At 41.4% G+C, this 25771-nt stretch overlaps 1 protein-coding gene across 9 annotated transcripts in view; it reads left to right on the top strand.

Annotated features, from left to right (window-relative positions):
* The window catches only part of STXBP5L (syntaxin binding protein 5L), a 180323-nt gene extending 154940 nt beyond the window's left edge, over positions 1-25383 (top strand). For 7 of the 9 annotated variants that reach the window (XM_030266358.4, XM_030266367.4, XM_012569956.5 and 4 more), the window contains 7 exons: positions 2812-2982; positions 15507-15746; positions 16640-17000; positions 17999-18164; positions 19960-20071; positions 20450-20670; positions 21716-25383. In XM_030266358.4, coding sequence (XP_030122218.4) covers positions 2812-2982; positions 15507-15746; positions 16640-17000; positions 17999-18164; positions 19960-20071; positions 20450-20670; positions 21716-21757 — 1313 coding nt within the window. In that variant the 3' untranslated portion in view covers positions 21758-25383. The remainder of the gene's footprint in view (positions 1-2811; positions 2983-15506; positions 15747-16639; positions 17001-17998; positions 18165-19959; positions 20072-20449; positions 20671-21715) is intronic. The other 2 variants (XM_030266391.4, XM_030266395.4) reach the window with 1 other exon arrangement.
* Positions 25384-25771: the final 388 nt, after the last annotated feature.

Here is a 25771-nt window from a genome sequence, read left to right on the forward strand (position 1 = left end):
AACGCTTCATATCAATTAATATTTCTGAGCCGAGAAGAGCCCCAGTGGCCATGTGACAAAAGCAGTAATCCAGCAAGGACAAAAGTTAAAATGTTGCTTTTCCTTACAAATCAAACAAAGCTTGCAAAAAGCTGTGTTTTTACAATCCTCCTGTATGTGTTCTTTGGAGTGGCTGGGAGACATCTGTCATGGCAAAGGAGAATCAGGTGACTCAGGCCTCAGAGGGGTAGTTAATCATTGCAGTCATTCTGAAAGGCTGAGAGCTTGAACATTCTCATTCTCCCTTAGTACACCGTAGAAAAGTAGTGATTTTTTTTTTCTTATCACTTTTCTTGCACACTTCATCTTTTTTCAGCCAATGCAGTAAGAAACCCTTTCTTAAACAATACATAACCTTTCTTTAGAATTTTGTTTTGTATCACAGGCCTTATAACATTAAAAAAAGGTGAGAATTTTTAAATACACACATAGAATTTTCTCACAGATTTGTGTGGTCTTTATCTGCTGGATTCTTTTCAGTTTCTCCCTGAAAAAAAAATTGTAGTAATGTTTCCTGTAATTATTTTACTCATACTATCCTGTGTTTTTACTAAGGCTTGAAGACCTGCATTTCTTCTTGTATACATTTTAAAAAGTTGTATCTAATGAGAGGAGCAGAACAGTGTTAAAATACAGAAAAGTTTGTAGCAAATCACTAAAATCCCTCTTCTGCTCATTGTTATAGCACCCACTAATATTTAACCTACTTCAGTACTTGAAGGGGTGTCCCTACAGCTTCTAGGATGAGGCCTGATTTTTGTTTTTCTTCCCAGGAACTGGCTTTCCTCATTCAAAAAAGCATTGTCAAAGCAGCTAAAGGGATTTAGGTGCCCAGATCCTAATGATGATTTGATGTGGGTCTTTGAAGGTAACTGAGACAAGCCAGCATACTTAGAGAAACACAGCAGCATTTCCATTATGCTGAGGGATAGTGGGCAGGGGTTTGGATGTGTTGTGGCCATTCTGTACAATGCTCAGTGGAGAGGACTCACAAATGTTGATGTTTCTATAGAATATGATTTTTTTCACTCTGTTATGTTCCTCACCACTTCCTAGGATTCCCCCTGGAGATAATTAGGTATCATGCTGAAACACCTTCCCACAAAGTGAATGTTGAAGAAGGGAAGCAGCTGGATGAGGATGTGTCTGTTGCTGAGGTTGAACAGTCAGCCTGTGTCCTTGAACAAAGCCCCCGATCTCAAAGGACTTTCTGCTGAAATATACAAACAGTTCCAGCAAATTTTGGAAAATTTCCTAACTAAAAATGGAATGAGTCATCCACATCAGTTTTGTATCTGCTGTTATCTCAGTTAATAGCCATCTATTCAGGAAAAATGACAAGAATCATGGAAGTTGTGTCTCCTACAGAGCTATTTTGTTACACAGTACAGATACTAAATTGCTTTCTAATCTATAATTCTGAATATTTTTTCCACTTTTGTTCATTAAGAGTGAACTTTTTTCACATGGAAAGGATGTGACTTGCACATTCAAAGGCTACATGTACAACATTGTACACTGTATTCAGCATAGGACCGGAATATTGAGTGAATATAGAAACAGCTTTTCATAAGGTACACTGGTGCTGTCATGGCATGGTAACCAAGAAATAAATTTATCTTGCTAAATGAACATTCATCTCTTCCTTGGATACAATACAAATCAAAGAGAGTTGACTGAATAGGATACTTAAATGCAGACTCTAGAAAACGAAGATAATTCTCAGATATAAATAACCCAACATTTAAAATTAAGGCAGAAACTCCAAGATTGTCCCTGCCTATAGAGTAGAGCTTTTACAGTTTTGAACAAAATCCTCAGTGTGCTTGGATGAACCGGAACTTTTGTTTTGCTTATGACCTGCTTTTTACATAAAATAACCTGCTGACCAAAAATAATTCACTTATACCTGGGTGCGTATCCTTTCGTATGTTGAAGGGGAACTTGTGTTCAGTAATTCTCCTTGTGTTGTCTTGCCCGGCATGAGAGGAAGAAAAATATCACATGAATATTTTACGGTGCAGTCCAATTCTGAACTCTGATCCAAACCCTGATCAATGGATGTTGTGGTTTAAAGACCTATTGACCAAGAACAGATGAATGCAGTAAGAGTTTGAAGCAGGCATGTTTTGTTTCCCACCACATGAGACAGCAATGTGTGCTGTGCTGGTTGACTCTGGCTTTATTTCTATATAGCTGTAGCAGACGAATCAATTGTTCAGCAGTCAGTTTCCTTAGAAGTAAAATAAATCTATGTGATATATAAAGAATAAAATACTTATCAATATTATGGCTATTTTTGTAATTATCTCAAATAGTGGCCTGTTTCCTGCAGCTTTGAGTCAGGCAGGGAAGATGTCTAACTCTGAATTCTACCCTTTAGTAAATTTTACTTTCAGTTCTTAGGAGAGCAAAAAGGAAAGAAAACATTCAAATTGACTTGGTATCTCTTAGGAGACACAACAGCAGGGTGTCAGTGTTACCTGCAGTACCTTGGTAAATGCCTGTGTGCATAGGTCAGCAAAATGCTGTGGGATCTGCAGCTCTAAGAACAAGCACAAGTTCTATAGCCGTTGGGTTTTTTCAAATTATACCTTAAAGTTATGGTGAGTTGTTTTCTACATACATGCAATGGGTTGGTAAAACAAATCAGTAGTTATTCCCAGAAGATTTGATTTAACCCGTTCTCAAGTGTCAGAACACACATTTCTCCTCCATTGGGAATCCTGGGAGCTGACACTTTACCTAGCATTTGTTGCATTCGCTTTCCAGATCACGTGAATGGCCACTGCACAAGCCCAACATCCCAGAGCTGCAGTTCAGGCAAGCGACTTTCCAGTGCAGATGTGTCGAGAGCAAACCGCCGAGGGCCCGGCAGGCCCCCCTTCAGGAAAGCCCAGTCTGCAGCCTGCATGGAGATTTCTCTGCCAGTCACCACAGAAGGTGGGTGGCAATGACTGTTTTGCCAGCTATTTGTGAATTTCTCACTGTCGGAATCTGTGGTATTGATGATTCCGAAATTGTAAGAAGTCTTTCTTTCTGCCCCGTTGCCAAAGAAGAAGCCATAATTCGTCTGTGCTGGTTTCAAGGTTGTTTATTCTTGCTTATCTCTAACATGTTCTGCTGCCCTGCCGCAGGTCTGTCCTGCAGGGCAGCGTGTGGGGCTCTGTCCTCAGTGGGATGTTACAAACATTATATACCCGAAACTACCTGTGCTATATTTACAATAATGTGCCAATATCTGTCACCTACGTTGAACAGTGTGTCCCCAGCCTAAACCAATAGAAAAATGCCAACACTACAGTGAAACATGGAGGGCATGAAGAAGGAGAAAAAGGACAAGACACACCCAATTTCCTCCATCTTGTCCCCTTTGAACCCCTAATCTAGAAACTTAAAATTTTATTTTTGCACCCGTGCCACACTTAATTATTACTCATATCAAACACTCCAAGTTTGTAATTCATCCTGTAAGATTGAAATCTCTTTTCCATGGACAGAGATCAGAGACAGTGTCTCTGGGGGCTCTGTACAGGGGGGTTCCTGACCCCCTGCCAGGGTCCCAGGCCTTCCAGGGCAGCCTGAGGGAAGCCCTGGATTCCCACACTCATCAGGTGTGAAGGGAAGAAGTTCAGCAGGATTCTTGTCTAGGTTATTGCCTTGAGCTAGCTAACGCTTTAAACTGTGATAGGCAATCAGCAGCACCATGATCCCAATCCTCTTTTTGTGAGACTATTTGTATCCTAAGACACCCACCTGCAGGAATGTATGCATCACAGTTACAGCTGGAACCAGTGCTCCCTGATTTCCACACCTATTAATGAAGACAAGGCAAGGGGAATTATATCACTCAGATTGTCTAGCTTAGTATTTTTAAATGCAAATTGTTTCAAATACCTTTGTTATCAGCAGCACATGGCTAGAAGAGTTGATTTTTTAGTTTTTATGGTAACATATAATAGCAATTTTTTTTCCCTCCACATCAATGACCGATTATGAACATAACATAATCCTTTCATATAGCTCTCTTTATTTGCCACACAAGCATGTCACATAACAGCTCCTGATAGAAAATATACCACTGCCACAGTAGTTTCTATTGCTGAGTGTTTTTCTTCATCCTATGTAGTACCAAACTCTTCTGGAATTCTTGTATGCTACTTGTACCTGCCAAGGCCACAGTATTCTCTAATCCTTTTATGCTGCTTTTTTTCTTCCATCCTCCCAGAGTAAATAGGGTCACTGGTAGGCAGAACCCACAGCCCCCTAAGGTCCCACTGGCTCTTGTGTACAAAACATTTAGCAATACAGTGATATTTTGATGGCATAATGTTGCTTTCTGCATACCTGTGTCATGAAAGATTCACTTTGTCATTCATCACTATTTATAATACCTATCAGGTTTAATTTAAAAGCGTATCTCTTTTAGAGATAATAATCTAACTTGCTTTCAGGCTTGAGAAGTAAATTGACGTTAAAAATTCCTATTTGAAAGCATCACTTAAATAGTATTCAAACTTTCAGTAAAGTCAGTGAAACAACTGTTGCAAGAGTAAGCCAGACAATCTCCAGAGTCATTTATGTCAGCATGTAATGTGATGGGGCATGGTTGCAGTTTGTCCTTGGGTGTGTGGATTTGTGTACAAGTCCCCTTTTAGCAGGTTTGTTAACTAAAATAGTTTTCTGATTATTTGTAGTCTTTCAGTAAAGCAAAGCCTTCTGTCCAGCTTGTCGAAACTATTTTTCAGTTGGCAATATTAGTTTTTTGAGTTCTAGCTCTAGTGCTTGATCTGCCTGGAATTCCACTGTTCTTCATGTATCTTGAATTTCCATACAATCTGTTTTGTCAAGTGGTTTGATGTGTTTCTAAAGGTTTTTCTACTAAATAATATGGTGGAAGGTGGTATGATGCTTGAAAGATTCTTAGTCTGGGTGAGGGAAAAGGAAGAAGAGAAGCTGGAAGGTTTGAAAAAGGATATGCTGAGAATAAGAATTCTCTCTAAAGTGAAAGTGGCTTGGATCAAAACCTGGTTGAGCCGTTCCAAAATAAAATGAAAAAATTCCCCTCTCTGCTAAAAATTTATTGGCTACTTATGAGCATATGCTGCAACAAAAAATAGATGTGTTCCCAAGAAATTATTTCCTTTATTTTTAGATTCTCATGAGGTGAGTCAAGATACATGTTTTATATCCTTTCTAGAAGGTAGCATTTAAGGTTAGAGTTTGGTAGGATTTTATTATTCTACCAGAGTAGAATTTTGATTAGTTTGCTATCTCAGAAGGACTTCTTAGACATTAAAAAAAAAAAAAAAAAAGGCTTTTATGTGTGGGTAAATGGTTCTTATCTTTTTTAAGCCTGTCTCCAAGGCACTGGTAATACTTGGAGATTTTTTTAATAATACTTCCAGTTCCTGTTCTTTACAACCTCTTCTATATGATTTGATTAAAAAGATAATACATTTTGGTAAGTAATCATAAGACATATATTAGAATAATAGATTAATCTTCTCCCCTTGCATTGGATTTCAAACTCTACTTACTCAAATCTGACCTCCTGGAATACAAGAGGAGCTGTATTTCCAGCATTTTCATCAAGTCTATATTCAACAAACTTTCACACAATAAATTCTTGTGACTTTGTTCCAGTGAGCTGATTGTCAAGATTTTGCTGACTCTCACCTCTTTACTTGTGCAGAATGATTCCTGATATAGACAAACATTTTTGAAGAATGTCTTTGCAATGATGAATCATAGGAAGGAAATGGAGGGGGGGCAGGGAAGGGCAGGGTAGTTGTCTTGTTGTCTGCTGGTTGAAATATTGCAAACTGCTCAGATTCATACAGTGCTGGTATTTCTGCCACATTCGTAGCAGAATAATTCAAAAGCCAAGTAGCAGTGGTAGAGAAGTGTGCATCATTACTGTTGCTGCCTAAACCTATGTTTTTCCTAGTCTCTTCATCATTTTTGAAATGTTGCATGTTGACTCAGTATCTTCTGCTTTCATTAATGCACTGCTCTCATGGCTGTAGTAAAAAATTCTGTAGTTCTTCAGTATTCTATATCTAATTTTAGCAAAAAAAATTAGAACCTTGCAAATTCTCCCTAGCATATTATTATTTATACGGCAGATTTTTTTTTATGTGAAACACTGGAACAGGTTGCCCACAGAGGTGATCCCTGGAAATATTCAAGGTCAGATTGTTCAGGGCTCAGAGCAACCTGACCTAGTGGAAGCTGTCCCTGTTTGTTGCAGGTGGGTTGGAACCAGATGACCTCTAAAGATTCATTCCAGCCCAAACTACTCTATGATCCCATGATCATTGATTCTAAACAATTTTATTTTAACATACTTTTGATTAAGCAGTATTTTTCTTGAGATAATGTAAGAATTTATGGGCATTGTAAACAAACCCACAAATACAGGAAATTCCATTGCTGAGCTTCAAGTCCCTTTTGAAAAGAAGTTTTTGAGATTTCAGGAGTTAGTGATTATATTTCTTTGATAAGGCTTTCTTGCATAGAGTATAAACTACATTTTTTATTATCAAATTAGCATTGTGCTCTTAAACAGTAATAAAAAGCCCATATGAATGCAAATTATTCATAGCCAGTGAAATCCTTACAGAGATTCTGACCCATGATAACATTCTGTAGAATGGGAATGTGTTTTGTCTCCAAGGTTAGTGGATTTCTTTGAGGGCTGTAGCCATTTGCATTGCTCATGTTTCAGTCTGTTCCAGCTCTGGGTTCTAACTAGCACCCAATTTTTTCTGCAGGTCTTCACAGAAACACTGAAATAGGGATTAAATTTTTTGTTTAGCTTCCTGGGGAAAATGTGTGGCACAACTGGTTTGCCTTCTGTACTGTGGCACAGACCCAAAATAGTCCATCTCAGCCTAAGAGCTAACATCATAATTTTTAAACCTGCAGAGATCCCAACCTGACCAAGAATCACAGTGTAGATGAATTGATCCCAAATCTCTGCTTCTTTTCCGCACAAGAAAACAAAAAATGTATTTTGTTTGAATTTTTAATTGCAATTTTAGATTAAAGAAACCCCTTAATTACAGAAAACAGTGGCATTAAAGAATAAAAATAAAATTGCTGTGGGAGGGAGCTCAGTGTGGTTGTACTTGTGTAGCTGTTGGGTACATGGATGTGTGCACAGATCCACGTGCTGGCACACATTTCTCTTCTGTGTGTTATGAGAAGTCTTTCAGATTTGATGCTTCTTGGTTATTGGTTGTTTTGGGTTTTTTTCAAACACCGCTTTTTAAAGCTATTTTCATTCTGCAAATGTTTCTCTCTGGCTTGTGCTGGCCAAGTCTGCCATTATTTTCTCCTTGTCTGTATCCATACAGAAATCTAGGCATTCTGCATAGATATATCCACCTGTGGTTCCATCATACATCATGGGAAGAGAGTAAAGACAGAGTGGAGTTTTTCCTTTGAAGGGTTGTATTTGGAAATTCATTTACTTCCAGCAGCAGTGATAGAAAAGGATCTTCCTTTTTTACTATTCTTTTTATTCCCCACTATGTAGTTTTTAATTAGTCCAGCCTAATCACCTTGTTCTATGAAGGCCATTCACATATTGGTGTTACAAAATTGCTTCTGAACCAGGAATCCTAGCAAGGTTTTGCTGTGCATTATAATTTTCTAAGAATGCTAAGAAGAAAGACTTGGAATTTGCTTTAGCTTTCCTTTAAAACAATTTCGTTTCAGCACTTAGCTTTTGGATTAACTCTTTTGATTATATGTAGTTAAAATTTGATACAGAGCACTTGAATTGAAATGTCACTGTGAGCTGGCAAAACAAACCACTCAAGTAGTTATTATTTTTAATAACCTTATCAAAATTCTATGGCAAGTACAAGACAATTTCCATTTTAACTGATGCAGTATACTTTTATACCTGAAGCTTTTCTTTTGTGTCTTTATATGCATAGGATGACTACAGTTATTCAGGGATAAGTTGTTCTCTCATCTGCATGATTTTGTCCAATTTGTTTTGGAAAATAACACAGTATTTGATATATACTATATAATTTAACCTTTCTTCATTCATCAAAATTATTTGTGAAAATTACCATTAAAAAAAAAAGCCTTTTAGGTAGCCTGATGGAAACTTCCAGGTAAGTCCAGTGTGCTCTAGTTGGGGGTCTAGAAACATGATATTGAGTAGTTATCTTAGAAAAAAGGCCACTGCCTGAGGAAGCAGACTCGCCTGGTGTGGTGCTGCGCATTGCAGTGTTTGCTGTGTAATTTATATAAAATTTATGTCATTTTTCTCCTGTCAGTTACGGCTGTGCTGTTCTGTCTCCAGCAGTGCTGGATCCATAACACATTGGATTTTTTTGCACTGCATGAGTAAATGTGGCCATGAGGTTTCCTTCCCATGTGGCAAGGTGGGGGTAAAAGAGGGAAGTTTCTGTTTTTATCACTCGTTCTTCTTTTTCTTGAGTCTCTCGGGTCTGAAGCCCATGTGTGGATGCAAGGTAGGTAATGATGGCCAAGAAGAGGATTGGTGTAGTTCCTAAGGCAGTGCTTCCTAGGCCTCCAAGGAAACAGAAAAAGAACCTAGTTGCTTGATCTAGAAAAATATTGGGAAAATAGCACAAAAGTATTCAAATGCATGGCTGGGTACTGCAGAGAGGAAGGGAATAGTCAGCTGTCTGTGTCTCTTGAGAAAAGGACAGGACATAAATTACTAAAGCAGAAGTCTGACTTAAGGAAGACAATTGGGGATTCATTTTGATCACAAGGGTAGTTAACTGCAGAAATTAATTCTCTGAGGAGGTTATTGCTTCTCTGGCAGGTTTTCAGAACAACTCATGTTCTCCAGCACATTCCCTTTGCCAATACTCTCTGTGTTGCAGAGTGGATCATTTCTGGTAAACTTCCTTGCCCAAGGAGCCAAGCCTGACTGATGCTTACCTGACACCCTGGGCATGGCACAGCAGTCCTGGGGCAGGCTTCACAATGCCCTCAGTGCCATGGCTTTTCACAGCTGGACTTCCATAGCATATGGAAAAGCCTTTAGTTTGATTTATTGATATTTTTCTTCCCCCCTTCAGGGAGGGGCTGATGGTGTTGATTCTTCCTGTAAATCATTTCAATTTTGATAGCATTCAAAGTTACTTTGCCATCAGTGTAATTGGTAAGACTTATATATATATCAGGAAAAAACTTAGAGACATTATGGTAAACCACAGTCCCCACTAACTGTTCTGTTTGTCACCGTATTTCTTGTCTGTGCAGAGGAACAGATGAAAATGTTGCAGAGAAGACTTGTTCTAGACCTAGCAAGTGTGTTTCTTACTTTCCTTGGAGTACATTTTCTACTAGGTTCTACTAGGATCAGCTTGATTTTGTATGAAAATCTGCAAATTTTCCTTGTTTTTAAAACAGCCAACTCAATTAAAATATTGTTGTTCTTACCATCACTGAATGTTTAGTCAGTTTAGTCAGCTTTAATTTAAATAATTATTTAATTCCAGGTGAAGCTAATTTCACACTGTACTTTAGGCATGTTGAGGGTGAGTTATGCCCTGCATACTCAAATTTAGCTTTTTTTCCCTTCCTAGCCATCACTTTAGATCAACACAAAGTGTTTTTCTGTATCCATGGTCACTTTCCTTGGCCTGCCTCTTCCACTCTCAGTGCCCCTGGAGGTTCAGGTTTTGTGGGTCTCTGAACTTTCACCCCAGTGACAGCCTGGGGATGAGGCTGAGGTCCCCAGCACCATGGGTGGCCCAGGTGAGAAAGATATGGAAGCAGGGATGTTGCTATGCCATGGCTTCATCATCTTCCATGATGCCTTTTGCTTCCACCTTACCCTTGGATACTTCCATGTATAAAAAGTATGCAAGTTATTCTTTTCTGAACCATCAGTGTTATGAAAGATGCTTCAGCAGAATGGATAGTTCAGGCTGGGATTTCAGTTCTAGAGAATTGTGATGTCTGATTAAAAAACAGATGTCCAAGCTCATAAACTAAGTCCAAATTGAGCTTTTAGTGATGTTAATGTAAAGACAGTTTGCTTGTGTAAGTCAAGGGAAGTGATTCATACAATTAAATATGGAAGCTTGATAGATTCTTACTGCAAAGATCTTTTGCATTTTTATAGAAATTATTTCTACTTTTTCAACATGAAGAATCATCCTGCCCTGACAGTTCCCTTCTGTTTTTAAAACTTGCTGAACTAAAACATAAGCCTCAAGTTTACTATATTCTGCAAATACCAAAGATCCAGGTCTACTGTCATGGATCTATTTTCTGTTTCAAGCCTTTATTTGCCATCCATTCCATCAGTGTTGTGTCAGTAGGAATTCCACGAAACCTTTCAGGTTACACTGCCTTAATTGTAGTAACTTCAGGGCAATACATTTCAGAACTTTCTCCTGGGAGGGTCAAGCATCCCACAGCTGTGAGCTCCATGAGAGCACAGAAACAGCCATTCCAGTGGATGGAATGCTCTGCAAGCTGCATATCCACAACATAGTTTTAGGCTAACTTATATAAGTTGATCTGGTAGGAAATAATTTGCAGTAAAATTCCAGCACATTATTTGGGCTTAGGACAACTTCTGCTGCTTTCTATTGAATTGTGTTATGTGGAATGCAGCTTTAGAGTGGTGCTGTTCAAATGTTGGTTTTATAGCTAATCAAATGTGCAGTGTTCCTTAATGTGTGTTACATCCTGCCCCTTTCTCCTCGGTGCTGCTGAAGCATTGCCATCAGCACCATGTTTGGTCTCTGTGATGTTCCTGTGCACAAATTCATGCTGTAAGTATAATTCCTGTACCATATATTTCCCTTGACATTCAGAGCTTTGAATGCTTTCCTGACTACATAATTTTGGAAGTGACAGATTTCTGTTAAAATGTAAGATGATGGTCTTAAACTGGCAAATGTTTTAAATAGTTCCATTGGCCTCTGTTAGGATTGGTGTTTCGAATTAAAACTTTTACAGTTCTCCAAGTGAGGAGAATATAAATTATTCCATTTTTTTTCTCCTGAATATATTGATTTCCATGTCAAAAAGGTCAACTTTTGTATATATTTCATAAACAGATCAATTACTCATTACTTTATAACCAGGAAAGAACCTATAAATAGCATCCAAGACACTGACAATCAATTGCAAAACTCTTCAGTAATGAATGTAAATATTTGCTATGAAAATGTTGATCTTTGTTACTGGTAGGTTGGGTTTTTTCATTCCTCTTAACAAGTGATGCTTCTATTTTCTTGATTCCTAACTTCATAAAGAAAACCACTTCGTCAGTCCTAATTCCACTGTTTTATAAAAATCCCGGTAACAGTTTCCTGAAAGATAGGATATGTGAGGATGTGTTCCCCTTACAAAGCTTTTGGTGCAGCTGAGAATAGAGAAGTCAGAACATTCCCCTGAGCACAACATACACATGGGGTTTTCTTAATTCCACAGGAAAGTGAGAAAATTCTGGTTTTATTTCTACTAACCAAATGGAAGTTAAAGGGGAAAAAAAAAAAAATCTCTGCAATCTTCGCTCTGTACAAGTGTCAGTTGAAACACATGGAATCACTTACTCAAGTGATCTTTTATATTCTCAGAAAACCCCCAAACCCTAAATTAAGTCCTCCCCTCGACACCAGTGCACTGCAGCAGGACACTCTGTCAGGCAAGGAAAGGAGCTGGGACAACTGATCAGGGCTGCTTTTGTATAAATGTCATGATGATGTTTGGCTCAGTTGTTCCTGTCTTTTTGCAATGCATGTGCCTTTGTGGCAGTAGGTGGCATTCCCAGTGCTCCAGCACTTCCATGGAATCAGGACATCCTCACACGGTGAGCAGCACTGCGCTGCTGGGACACGGATGAACAAAGGGAGGACTCAAAAGCAGCAGCTTCCTTTTTAACCTGCGTGTGCATTGAAGTGTCCTGTGTGTTTTTCCATGAGGTGGGCAACAACTTAGAGGGCTTTTGGTTGATTTTAAGTCTTAAAGCTTCTGTTTGTATGCTGCTGGCTCATCACCCAAATTTAACAACCAGTCCAGTGTCACAAAGGAAGTTGGTTCGTGAGTTTCCATCCGCAGCTCATTAGCCCAAACTGTGCATAGGATGGGGCTAAATGAAAACATTTTGAAGTAAGCAGGGCTACTCTTAAGACAGCAGTAGTGGCCTTGACCTTGGCCTTGGCCTTCTGTGTGGCCTTGACCCATGGAATGCAGTTTTTTGAAATGCATTGACTGCAGGTAGTAATGCTTTAGCTCAGAGCTGTTTATCATCCAACAGCAGCATCTCCCAAGTTACAGTCACTGCTTAGCACTCAGGGGCCACTGGATCCCTCTGATGGTGCTCTCCTCTGCCAGCTGCAGGAACAGTCTGGAGACCTATTGTAGGAGAAAAGCCAAGAAATCTGGGTGTGCAAGAGGGAGAGGAGAAAGGATGTGGTGGTCTGAGGGGCTGTATGGGACCTAATGGACCCTGAGAGCTGAATGTGTGCCTCTCAGAGAAAACGGAATACTGGGCTTCCTCAAAGCACGAAGCAGTCTAGAGACAGGAGCACATTTATGAGACAGTGCCATGTAGCAGGATGTTCTCCAGAGGAGGAGAAGATGGAAACTTCTGAGGAGCTTTTCCCAGGTGAATGTCCTGTCCCCTCACTGAAGCACCGAATCCAAATAAATCTGACCTATGTGACATGGAAGTGGTCCTAGCTCTGACTCCTGCAGAAAGATGTAGCTAACATTCTTTCTACACCCCTCATGCAGAGCAAGAAAAGGAAAATAGAACAGAAAACTTGGTATGTGGTGGTTGGGTTAAGAACTGCTACAGACTGGCAAGTCAACTTTGAGAAGACAGGATGTCATTTTAAGACATAGAAATCATACTTGCAAATTATTTGGCAAATTTTTAAAACTTCCCAAGGAAAGTGCTTTTGTGTTTCTCCAGGGTACAATTGCATGCTTTCTAGATGAAGTATTTGGGGTAGAATCTCTTTGAGAAAAGAGTCCCAGGGAACAAGACTTGACTACATTTTATCCTGAAATCTATGAAGAGTAGAGATTTCTACCTTGCTTTAGAGACAGCCAATAAAGTCACACAGCAGTTTCAGACTTTACTGTTCAGATATGTTTAATGACATCAAATTTTGGCATATGTCTTGCTGATCTTTAGAATTTCAGTTTGAGCAGTGTATTTAATAGAAAATGGCACAGTATGTTCCCAAAAGTGTCCTAAAGATTATATCTGTTAGTGTCAGTTTTGCAGAGATGTATTAGTTAACTGTACTGCACAGGAGTGAAGAACATTTCTTGTTAATTTAGTGAGGGAGAAAGCTTGATGACACATGCAAATGGCACATCATATATTTTAAGTTCTGTGTATGTCGCCTACACTAACTGCATTTGTCCTTTCAACATCTTTCTTAGCTTGAGCACCACCATTTTTGAATTTTTTGTGACTGTGATATTAATACACCTGTTAAATAGAAGATTAATTACATAAAAGCATTTTTATTAAAGATTAGGTACCCTTTGGGGGGGGGGGGGGGGGAATATATATATGTGGAGTCCTGATGATTTCTGCTCTGAAATTACTGTCTTCCTTTCTTTACCTGGCAGCTGTCAGTGCTCAGGAAGGAGCTGGGCCAACTCATTCCCTGCAGAAGTACAAAGTTCTTGGGGTTATGGGAGACACTAATTCTCAAAGTAATTAGCAGCTGTGTCTGTAGATGTGCCAACAATCTCAGTTTGTGCAGCTACATGGAGCAGTGCTGAGACACAACCTGAGAGCTGCAACAGTGCCTACATGAATGTGGAAATGAGGCAAGGGCAGCGCTTGGAAGTTCATGTAGACATGAGCTTCTCTTCCATGAGAGTGGAACTGAAGTGCCAGGAGCAGCTGTCCTGTGAAACTCCTCTTTGACATGCTACAGATACCCTCAAAGGACAGAAGGTGGCCCAAGTGTGAAAGAGTAGCAGGAGAATCTGCCCTAGCCCTGTGTGCCAGCATTTAAGGCAGAAGCACATGCAGAAATACTTGGTGTGGCTCCAGCAGTGCTTCACCCTGGTTCTCTCCAGTCTTCCGCAGGGAGTTGCGGTGTAGGGATGAGTTTGCACTGAGGCATCTGGGCAGGGGAGCACAATGCTGCAGTTTGTTGTCTGAGGAAGAGATTTACTGGCAAAGCTGCTGCTCTGGTGGAGCACAGAAACCCTGTATACAATGTGGGGATTAGCTCTGTTTTATGCTGGAGTAGGTGAGAAATCAATTTTCTAATTTTATTCTTCAACCATGGCAGAAACTATTCCTCTTTTTAGACACTTCTATTGGCTCTGGAGAGGTGACTCTTCTGAGCTATAAGAAGGATAATTTTGTACCAGATACATATCTGTTTCATAATGATAGGTTCAGGAGCAAGACCTTTATCTAAGATCAAGTACCTTCAACTATTTCTCCACCTCCAGTTATTATTGTTGCAAAAGATAATGTGGGGTTTCCAATTATCTGATCCCATTTTTAACTACAGGTTGGTAAACAGCAGCACTGGCATAAGTTATTTTGCAAGGACTGTGCAGCAGCCAGCCCTAGTCCCATCTTCCCTCTGGCTCCTTGACTCTCCAGGAACATTTTACCCTCTGTGCTTTTTAGCCTCTGATGTTCCTGCTAATGCCAAGAGCTCCCTCACACAGCTTCGTGCTTCCTGCCTGACACTAGGCACAGCAAAGCAGAGCTCCTCAGCCTGATCGTGGTTACCTCTCTCTGAAAAGCTCAGAGAGAGTCTCTGTACCTGGGCACTTGCTGTGGGGAGAGCACAGCTCTGTCTCCAGCTGGCTCTCGATGCTGCCTGCTGAAGCTTAGGCAGTGCCAGTTCACTCTGCAGTTGTTGCCAAGGGCACAGATCAAGTTTCTCACTTCACTCCCTGGGAAGCAGGAGTGGATGTGTACCCTGAGACGTTTTGGAGTCTGGGTTCAGTTCAGCAATGGGTGTCTTTTCCCCAGGGAACAGTTATTAATACCTTCACAATAAATGATGTCTGTGAACGGAGTGCTAGAATGTCCTAATGATGGCAACAAGAGCAGAGCAGGGGACACGTGCTCTGAAGCTGGTAATGGCATCATGTCCTGCAGCAATGAGATACTTGGATTAATTCTAAATGCATTGGTAACATATGGGTCTAAAATTATTTTGTGCTATTTAGAACAAGTCCTTTGAGCTAAGGCTGTTGTAAATTCTAATTAGTCCATGCTAATCTCCATAATAGGCAGCTATTTCTAATGCAGATCTAACTGATGATGTCTGACAGCATTTTCCACACTTATTTATACACTGGCAGCAAGCTGGCAATGCTAGGGTCAGAATGTTTGCTCAGGTTAAGAAAACTTTACTTTCTGTATTCTGCAGGGAGTTTGTATTTGCTGCAGGCTTGTGCCTGTTCCTGAGCACTAATTTATGCCTCTTTGCTTGTATCTATTTGTGCAGAAAATAGGGAAAACTCCTTCAGCCGTTCCCGAAGCTCCAGCGTATCCAGTATCGACAGGGACTCAAAGGAGGCAATCACAGCTTTGTACTTCATGGAGTCCTTTGCCCGAAAGAACGACTCTGCTGTTTCCTCCTGTCTCTGGGTCGGAACAGGCCTCGGAATGGTCATAATCCTGTCCCTTAATCTGCCTGCTAGTGACGATTTACGGCAGTCAGAGCCAGTCATGGTGTCACCAAGTGGTGAGAGTGCAGCTCTTTTCCTGCTTTTTATCTGTCTTGGTACAATGGGGCAATAACTGCATGATTTTGTATGGCCTTTTGGGCAGAAATGTCTCAAAAAATGAAGCAGTGGTCACTCACTGAGTGGAGGGCACACAGGTAAAGATGTTCATGAGGGACCAACAGCTTCATGGACTGAGATGCTTTGGTTGTGTTAGTTCCAAAGATTGCCTTGTGTAACAGGCAAAGTTATGTGTTTCTTGTGAGGACAGGGAAATTACCAGAGCTCCTTCATATTGTGAAATTACAGTCCTGTTTACAATTCTGTATGGGATTCTGCAAGAAATTTGGCTGTCTTAGTATCAGAAAGCTGCAGAGAAGCAGAAGGGAGTTCAGGAAAGGAAACTAAAATGTTGGCAGGTTGCTGTACCAGGAGAGATCCTTGGCTGAGTGAGTGACAGATGGTGTAGCAGAGAGAACAGAGGGCTGAGAGGTCAGGTCTGAGGAGAGGCAGCATGTGCATTAAAAATGGACAAAAAATGGAGAATGCACAGAAGCAGAGGTTTCCCACCCCCAGTTTGTTTAGAAAAACAATGCTGAAAGGTCACCAGACTTAAAGAAAATTTACTGCTGGAGAATACATATTCTACTAGTATAATGTAGAGATAAACAACAGGCCATCTTCAACAGCATGTATTACATCCATCATTCTAGATATCAGCTGCCTGAGAGCTTTCCAGCACTGGCAGGCTGTTTGTTCACCTTCTCATGTGGTCAGAAAGAACTGAGCAAGCATGCCTTGTCACGTTGGCTGGATTAATGTGTGTGCAGTGTTTACAAAACTGGGTGTCAGCCGTGCTGTGCTAACAACCAGGCTGGTGCCAGTGGCAGTAAGAGGAAATTCTGTTCTGCAGGCACCGTGCTGACACTGAAGGGAGCCGTGCTGACCTTCGCGTGCTTGGACTGCATGGGGACATTGATACATCAGCCCTATGAAGTATGGAGGGATCCACACAGTGCTGATGACGGTGACAAAACAAGGAAAAGGAAACTTGTCATGCATTCCCCTTCCTCTTCCCAGGATATGGGTGATCATCAATTTGCAGTCATTTGTTCAGAAAAACAAGCCAAAGTCTTCTCATTGCCTTCCCAAACATGTCTTTATGTCCACAACATCACCGAAACGTCCTTTTTATTGCGAGCAGATGTGGTCACCCTCTGTAACAGCGTCTGTCTGGCGTGCTTTTGTGCTAATGGGCACATCATGACACTGAGGTACTTATCTAACTAATCTTGTGGCAAAACTAAGCAAAGAGGAGGCACAGGGCTGTTACACTCCACTTGTGTTTGCCCCAGAGTGCCTGATGCTCTGCATTAACTCCCTGGTGGGTGTGTTTAGGTCCCTGCCTTGATGCAGCCATACCTGATCCTTGGGCTGTCTCCACATGGGGAGTTAAGGCAGGAAGGTGCACAGTAAAGCAAGCTCCTGTTTTTTTCTAGTAATCCCCTACCTGTGACAGTAGATGGTTGGTGTTTTTTAACTATGATGAAAGAAAGCCTTGATAATTTTGCCCAGCTGTGGTGGGTCAGGTATAGAGAAGTATAGAACTCAGCCATAGAAAGGGTTTTGTTTATCCTTTGTGAAGTACCAAGTCCCACTCTTGGCACTTCTGAAGCTTTTCTGTTCAGAGCACTTGGTCCCCTCCCCCTGGGAGCTGACTGTGCAGTAGCCCTGTAGTTGTACTTTCACCTTGCTGCTCCCTGTTTCCCTGGCCAGGCCATTTAAATTTGGGAAAGGCCTTTCCAAAACAGCAAACCACGGGAAGCTGGAGGGACAGCAAAGGCGATGCTGGAGCCTTTGTCCACAGGGTGGAAGCAGGGCCCTGCCAGACCCTTTCCTACAGATGTCCCTGCAGGCATTGCCCTGCAAACGACCCAGCCCTGTGGCACAAGCCATACTGTGCCACATGCACATCCCATATCCAGACAGTAGCAGAAGCCTTAGGGCCATGGAGGCAAGGCAGCCAAAATCCCTTCATGCAACCAAACTAAATATGATGGGAATGCAGCATTTTTATGGCAAAATTTTTCAGCTTAGAGCTGTTAACTGTTAGTTAACAGTTAGTTAATTTTTCAGCATAGAGCTGAATTTATACTTTAACTGTTGCAGTTATGGAGAGCATAAAGTGAAGTGTTGGTTTAAAATGCAGGCACAGAGCAGGTGTACCATGTGTGGCAGCTGGTGACTAACCTGGGAATCTGCTTCTCCTCAGCTTGCCCAGCCTTCGCCCTCTGCTGGACATCAACTATTTGCCTGTCACAGACATGAGGATAGCACGGACCTTTTGTTTCACTAACGAAGGGCAAGCTTTGTACCTGAGCTCTCCCACCGAGATCCAGCGACTGACCTACAGCCAGGAGATGTGTGACAACCTGCAGGTAGGGCTCACACCTCACTCTGGTGCCTGTGTGTGGGAGGGATGGTGGCCTCACTCATCAGGGGTAAATTGGCCCTGATAAGGACAGTGCTGCAGGGGCAGGACAGATCTGTTCCTTTCCACTTGCCCTGAGTGAATGATGCCAAACCAACAGAGGGAGGTCAGCAGCTCTGTTGTTCCTTGGGCTTTTTCATGCACTCTCACCTGCACCTGTGCAAAAGGTCTTTACAATGTTAGAGATGGGCTGGTTTGGTTTGGTTATTTTACAATGAAAATGCAAATAAGAATGTCATTTACTGAAGAGAAGGAATTGTGAGAGGTTACAGGGAGGAACATGAGTAATAAAAGGGAAAAAAAAAAAAGAGGGGGAATAAGTTCTGGGTTATATAATTAGCAGTGAACCAGAATGGAAGTATAAAAGAAATGGTCCTGCCAGCACTCATTATGGCCTAGGGAATAACATGTGCTGAGCTGCTCAACTCACATCACAGCACTGTCTGTCTCAAGTCTGAAAAGGCACTTTGAGGAGCAAGCATTGCACACCAGCTTTTGTCCACCAGAGAGGAGATTATTTTGCAAGGAGCCAATTTTAAAATAATCTAAAGGTTTGTCTGATGCATCTTAAACTATGGACCTACAGCAAGAGGATGTTACAAGCTAAATTGTTTTTTTAACCAGCCTTAACAGCACCATGCAACTACCAAGCAAAGGGAAACACAGCCCTTGCTTCTCTGTACTGCTGGACTGTGGCTGCTTTTATCTTGGCTTTTAGGCAAAAAAGGGTTTGCATGGTCATTATGTGTGTACAGAAAGCAGATAACCCAGTATCACCCGCTACCTGAGAAAACAAAGCTGGGCTGCATGAGAGCTCCACTTGGGGTCCAAGGACTGCAGTAATTTTTCTCCCCAGAGCAGGTGACTGTGCAGAGGAGCAGTGGCTGTGAGTCACTGCGCTGTCCTCACATTCAGCCCCCAGCAGCGAGCGCTGTGTGCAGCACAGCAGCTGGATCTGCCAGCTGAGGCTTGGCTGAGCAAACACAGAGCTGAGCAACAGGGCAGAAACTGTTCCCAGTGCGCACAGCCCCCTGGTTTCAAACACTAATGGGACTGCACACTTTTCCCATCAGTTTTTTTTCCAGAGAGCTGGCTTTTCCTAACACTGCTGCAAATAAATCTGAGCCTGACATTTGTCTGGAGTGACTGTTCCAAGATGTGGCACCAGAGTAGTGCCTTCAGCAGATGTCCTTATTTAGCTATGCTGATGGCACAGTAATGGGGTGCAGGAAGGTTGAAGGAAGGTAATGAATTTTGTTTAAAAAAAAAAAATCGACCACAAGACAAACTACCAAACTGAATTGCTGGCAAGTGTTGAACTCAGGTGTGCTATAAAAAGAAAGCAGAGTGACTGCCCAGCCTGGCTGGACAATCACTAAAGCAAAATACACAACAAATTGTTTATTCAATTATAGTGTCACCTCTGCTGTTTGTAAGCAAAATGTGACCTTATCACTGGTATTTTCATTCTGTATTAACTGCAGGTTTTTTTCTCTGGTAACAAACATGGGACTGGGTAGTGACAAACCAAGTCCCTTTGAAAGCATTAGTGAGTCTAGTTAGCCCAAGCATTTGTCAGAATACACAAATATTACCTGCACTATACTGTTCACACAACAGACTCTTTTAAAACTAGTTGATTTGATCCAGTGTATGTGGCTTGTTAATGAAAATCAAGAAAACACCTAGAACCACTTTCACCTCATTAACCTTTTACATGGACTTTTTTCTGGCTTTATTAGGACATGCTTGGGGATTTGTTTACTCCTGTGGAAACACCAGAAGCCCAAAACAGAGGCTTCCTCAAAGGACTTTTTGGAGGAAGCGGACAAGCTTTTGACAGGGAGGAGCTTTGTGAGTAATTTATTGCTTGGGGTTTTTTGGGCAGAAATTCATTCTTGAGATCCCCTGCCCTTGTCATCTAGGAATGGAGCAATACACAAGATGTAGATGATTGATGAAAAGAGAAAGTTGACCTAGTGGAGGAAGGGGAGGATCCTTGTCTGCCATTCCATAACTCCTTCACCTTGGCAGCTTCTTTTGATCAGCTGAGCGGGGGGCACAGGACTGCACTGCAGATGTGGTGGTGGCAAAGCAAAGCCTTCCAGATGTGCCACCTGCCCCTCCAGTGATGTCACTGCTGCAAGGCGGCAGCTCGAGCCTGGGGAGCACTGACAGAGCCAGGCCAGGAGCTCATCCCTGTCTCTCTGTCTGCCCATTTCTTCTTTGCAGTTGGCGAGGCCACAGCAGGAAAAGCCTCTCGCAGCCTGGCCCAGCACATCCCTGGATCTGGCGGGATTGAAGGCGTGAGAGGAGCCGCGGGTGGGGTCATTGGGGACCTGACTCGTGCGCGCATTGCCCTGGACGAGAGGGGACAGAAGCTGGGCGAGCTGGATGAAAGGACTGCCAGCATGATGGCCAGCGCAGAGGCGTTTTCCAAACATGCACACGAGGTAGGAACCCTGGCACCCACACCCTGCAACTGGCAACTGCCAACCCTGCCACCCAGCCTGTGCTTCCCTTTGGGAAAGCCAAGTGCCCTTCTCTCCCTCCACTCAGTCATGGTGTTGGAGGTGTGCTCATGTCAGCTGGCACGGCATTGTTCCTTGCTCCCAAACTATTAGAATGCCCAAAATAAACACACCCCTTCCTTTCACGTTTCCAGAAGTGAGCATCCATTGTTAGCCCCTGAATTTAGAACATGGCATTTCTCATCTTGCCTTTCTCACTGATTCGTTATGGTTTGTCTTTTTAAGCCACTTAATGCAGCACAACCATGCGTAGGGCAGAAAACAGGTAGGTGGATGAGTGTATAGGAACCTTTACAGATCTTACTGGGAAGAGGAGAACATTACTAGTACAGCCCTGTGGTACTGTTATGTAGAATAGGCCTTGCCAGGAATAGGAATAACTTCTGTGCTTGGAGCTGGAAATGGAAAGCTTTTCCATCCCACGCTGTTAAACTGGGAAACTTTTCCCACTCTGGGAAAACTAAAATGATTTTTCTTGAAGATAAAACAACATCAAAGCATACTTCCCAAAATGCACATTTTTTATTTAATGTGCATCACATCTATGGACAAAACCTTTACATTTTTATTGCCTTTTGTTAGTGTGAGGCAGAAAGAATATGCCCTGGATTGCAAGAAGTTTATATAGTCAGGGCATATCTACTATGCTCCATAGAGAAGTGTCTTTTTATTACTATAGAAAGCAAGTTCCTTTAATTTTTGAAGAAGAAAAGTAGTTAAAGTTCCTCAGGGAAAATCTTTTAAAATCAGCAATAGCGGGTAACGCTTTTTAAATGTAATAACTATGAAATTAAATATGAAATCTCAGTGGACTCAAGACCTGCTGACATTGTTAGTGAAGTATTGCATTGTTCTGCATTTATTAATTCTGAAGTTTGACAGTTAATGGGCCTAGGTCATGTATGGTCTCTCATATGCAGGGCGGTGTTTGATTACCATTTGTTTGGGTTTTTTCCCATCTCTGTAGGTGATGCTCAAATACAAGGACAAAAAGTGGTACCAGTTTTAGACTTTCAAAGAAGCTGCTTGTGGCTTTATTAAGAACACTGTTCAGGGAAGCAACCTTTATTCCCAGATCTACCAGTCAATGGCCAGAGACAGTTTTTTTCTCCTAGAAGATGTTTTCCTGTTACTGTTATTGGATTCATCACAGTGGATATCAAGGAGAAATTTTACAGACCGTGGGATAGAAGCTGAAATCGTGAGGGTCTTTCCAACAGCTGACTCTTGGGGTGGCTGATTTTTTTCCAAAAGGAACTCAACCATCACTGTGGCATGTAGTTTTTCAGAAGCTGTAGGTATGAACTATGGGGAGTGCGTCTGGTTAAAAATACTCTGTACAAACTCGAATGTTAATGCACTTATAAAACTTTGCATGACTAATTGCCAACTTACAAAAAAAAAAAAAAAAAAAGAAAATGAAGCATGTTGTGACCGAAGAAAAATGGGATTTATTTCTATTCTGAGAAAAAAAAAAAAAAAAAAAAGAAAAAGAAAAAGAAAAAGGAAAAAAAAACACCAAGAAAAAAACACCTTCAATGACAAAAATCTTTATTTTTTAAAAGTTATATTATAAAAAGCCAGGACATTTCAAGCATGTTTGCTACTGTTCTCCACATAAAAATGAGTTGAGCTGCATTTTCTTATCTGCTATTTATTTCCCTTGAAAAGCCTTGCTCAAGGCAGTGCTCTTTAAATCCTACCAGAAAAAAAAAAAATTAAAATCCTATCCCCAAAATCTAACGATTTTGCAGGTAGCTGGACAGGCACTATCTAAAAAGATGATTATGACATGTGCATAGACGGTTTATTTGCAATTCAGAGCACATGAAACATCATCCTAATCTACACTTTTTAAAATGTGCTCTAGATCTATCTGTTGTCCTTGAAGGGGGGCCATGGCACTTTTCATCCCCGTGGAGTCTGTTGCCTTATTTCCCAGTAACAGGAATAGAAAACCAGCTTTGGAAAGCATTTCTTCAAGTTAGGAAAGGCAAGATGGGAAACCACAGCCCCATCAAACACTGCTCACAGAGGCTGCAGAGAAGCTTACAGAGCAGTTTAAATGCTCAGCTGAAATTATGAGAGGGGTCTTGCACAGAAACCCCTCCAAAACCTTTGAGAGAAAGAGAGATTAGAGCAGGAATATTATACAGTGGGCCAGGGGAGAGCATGGAAAACCACTGTCATCACATATAGGAACACAGATGTAAAGTGACACCATGGGTGAGTGGCAATTTATACTCTGCTCACACTGCTAAAGGTTCTGCTTCTGCTTCAGAGTGGCTTGTTTGGTTTTTGCAGTGAATGCTGCAGAAAACTCTGCAACCCACAGCCAGAGAAGAGAACAGTAAGCTGGATTTATTGCCCATCCTGTTCCACCCTATCCTACAAGACTCACTGCCACACATGCTAACTCTTAGGTTAGAAATTTTTCCAAGATTGGCTTGGAAACAAGGCACTGAAGGCTTGTTTTCATGTATCTGGACAGTGTCAAATTAGAAAAAAGAAATTGAGGAAAAGCTGGAAAAACAGCCTTTAAAATTTTTCTTCTGAAGAAATGTAACATCTTCTGTCTCTTCAAGGAATCCTGATGGACACTGATGGAGACAGGCACCATCCCACTCCCACCTAGACCTTAACTTCACTGGTGTTTGTATCATCACAGTGTTCAGATAATCCCTCTCAAAGACATATTTTCCTTCTCCTTCCTTTACCTACAATAAAATACAGCCCAGGAAGTTGTACCATCCACAAGTCTGGCCTCACAATTGGCCCTCTGCACAAGTAAAAGGGTTGGAAGAGATTTGAGGTGTTAAGTTTTAAATTCCCATTGTAGCAGAACAGCATTGCATGATTTACAGGATTTTTACATTTTGCTGCAGCCAAAATCAAAATGATGGCCCTGACAGGTTTAGCTCAACTTGGAATGAGACACCACAAGTTTGGAACAGGAGAAACTGCTTTAGGGTGTCAGAACTGTAGAAACTTACAGGGGAAAAAGGTCAAAGCCTGAGCAGTGCCTGGGCTTCTGCTGAGAGCTAAGGAAATGGAGCTGTCCAGGACCCAAGAGGATTTCTCTGTGTGTATGTGTGTAAGGATAAGCCAAGCTTGCCAATCTGATGCCAATAGGGACTGGGTTGGGGAATTCCTTCCAAAGCTGGGTCACAGAAGTAGCCACTTGTGCCTGTGAGGAAGCACTGGTCTAACCAGGCATTGAGGATGAGAAATAAAGGAGAACATGATAGCAATTTGATCTTCAGTTCAACCTCTATTCACTGGGCCTGTGCTCTGGCCTGTAATCCAAATCTGCTGGTCTCCGGCCAACAAAATCATCTAAGGCAGCATTCAAAATGTCCAGCAGCCAGTTTATTCTGCCCTGGTGTGTGGCAGTCAGAAGCAGCCCCAGAGGCTGATTAGAATCGTGGGCTCTTTGAAGAAAATTTAAGAGCAACTTCTGACTGCTAATCACTGCAGCTCACCCAGAGAGAAAAGTGTCCTCAACAAGTCTTTTACACAAGGCCCAACTGACTCTGGCTGCCAAGAGTCTCTAACACCAGGGTGAAAAAAAAACTGCCACTAGATTTCCATTTGCATTTTTATGCAACAGAGAAATGAGAATTTAGCTGCCCTCAAACTTAAAATTTTTAATACTAAACTTTTAAGCAACTTTTCTTTAGTACTCCCCATCAGGTCACAGCTTTCCACTCTTACATATTTTACATATTTCCAGACAGTTGCCAATTACCATTTCTGTTAAGTTCACCACTTGTGACTATAATTATCAATTTTCTTGTAGTCTGTAGAGATCTAAAAAGTTGTATATGTTTGTATATAGAACATTCTATATATATAATATATATATGTAATGTATATGTTGTATAAGTTTGTTAGTGCACACTGTTAAATGCTTTCTATCAAGATTTGCCATGTATGTGGAAAAAACCCATCACTTAAAAAGTTCAGTGAGGGAGGAAAAACTCTTGCCTGGGTGATTTATTGTGAAATGAGGGGGAGTGTGGGATTTTTGTAAGGCTTGCCCTGAATGCTGCTCAAGGCTGTCAGTGACAGGCATGAAGCTGCAGCATTCCCAGCGAGGAGCACAGCATCTGACTCTGAGAAAGACTGGAGGACTGGCTGGAGGAAAATCAAGGACATTGGCTGTCACTGGATGTTGAAATCTTTCTGTGCTTTCACCTTTCCCCACTCAGACAGCACCACCTCAAGCAAAATCCCAAGCTTAGATGTCTCTTCAGCCTTGCAATCCTCAGCTACAGCAGGCCAGGTTGGCTGGAAGTGTTGGTTCAATTTAAAATGCTCTTTGTTCATTTGGGTACTTTGTTCTCTCACATTCTTCTCTCCAGGAGCTCTGTCACAATCACATTCAAAACCAATTACACAGAACTTCCAACAGCACACACACCTTTGGGTTTGACTAGATGTTTGTAATCTTATGTCGAGTGCTGTAGATAGACAGGAAAAAATGCATTAAATTAGATTATTTATAAGTCTGCAGAGTTGGCAAGTCTTCAATGAAGTACAAGCTACTTTATTTATTAATAAAAAAAATTAAATCCATTCCTAGAGCTTTAACTTCAGTTGCAAACCTTGAATTAAAAGACATGACAATTGAAATTTTGAGAATCAGGTTTTGTTTTCTATAATTACCTGGCGGGGGGGAAGGGGGTTTAAGTTTCTTTACAGTTCTGTAGTTCAACTATCTACATCAATTAGTCATTCCCCACAGTACCAGCTAGGATTGTTACAAAAATGTGTAACAAAAATACTCTATTTACTACATGTATTGTATAAAATTATCACATAAACCCTCCTCTATATCAGTTTATACTCCTTTTCCAGAATCCCTTTCACACCACACTGCATGCATAGGATGTGCCCACTGCAATTCAGGTGGGCATAGAAAGCATCTCTTTTTTCCAATAGAAATCATTTCAGAGCTGCTTCCATCCTCGGACCTCCTTCATACATAAACTGTGTGTGTTGCAGCACAGGCAAATCCCCA

This window comes from Taeniopygia guttata, chromosome 1 (genome assembly GCF_048771995.1).
Source record: "Taeniopygia guttata chromosome 1, bTaeGut7.mat, whole genome shotgun sequence".
Taxonomy (NCBI): Eukaryota; Metazoa; Chordata; class Aves; order Passeriformes; family Estrildidae; genus Taeniopygia; species Taeniopygia guttata.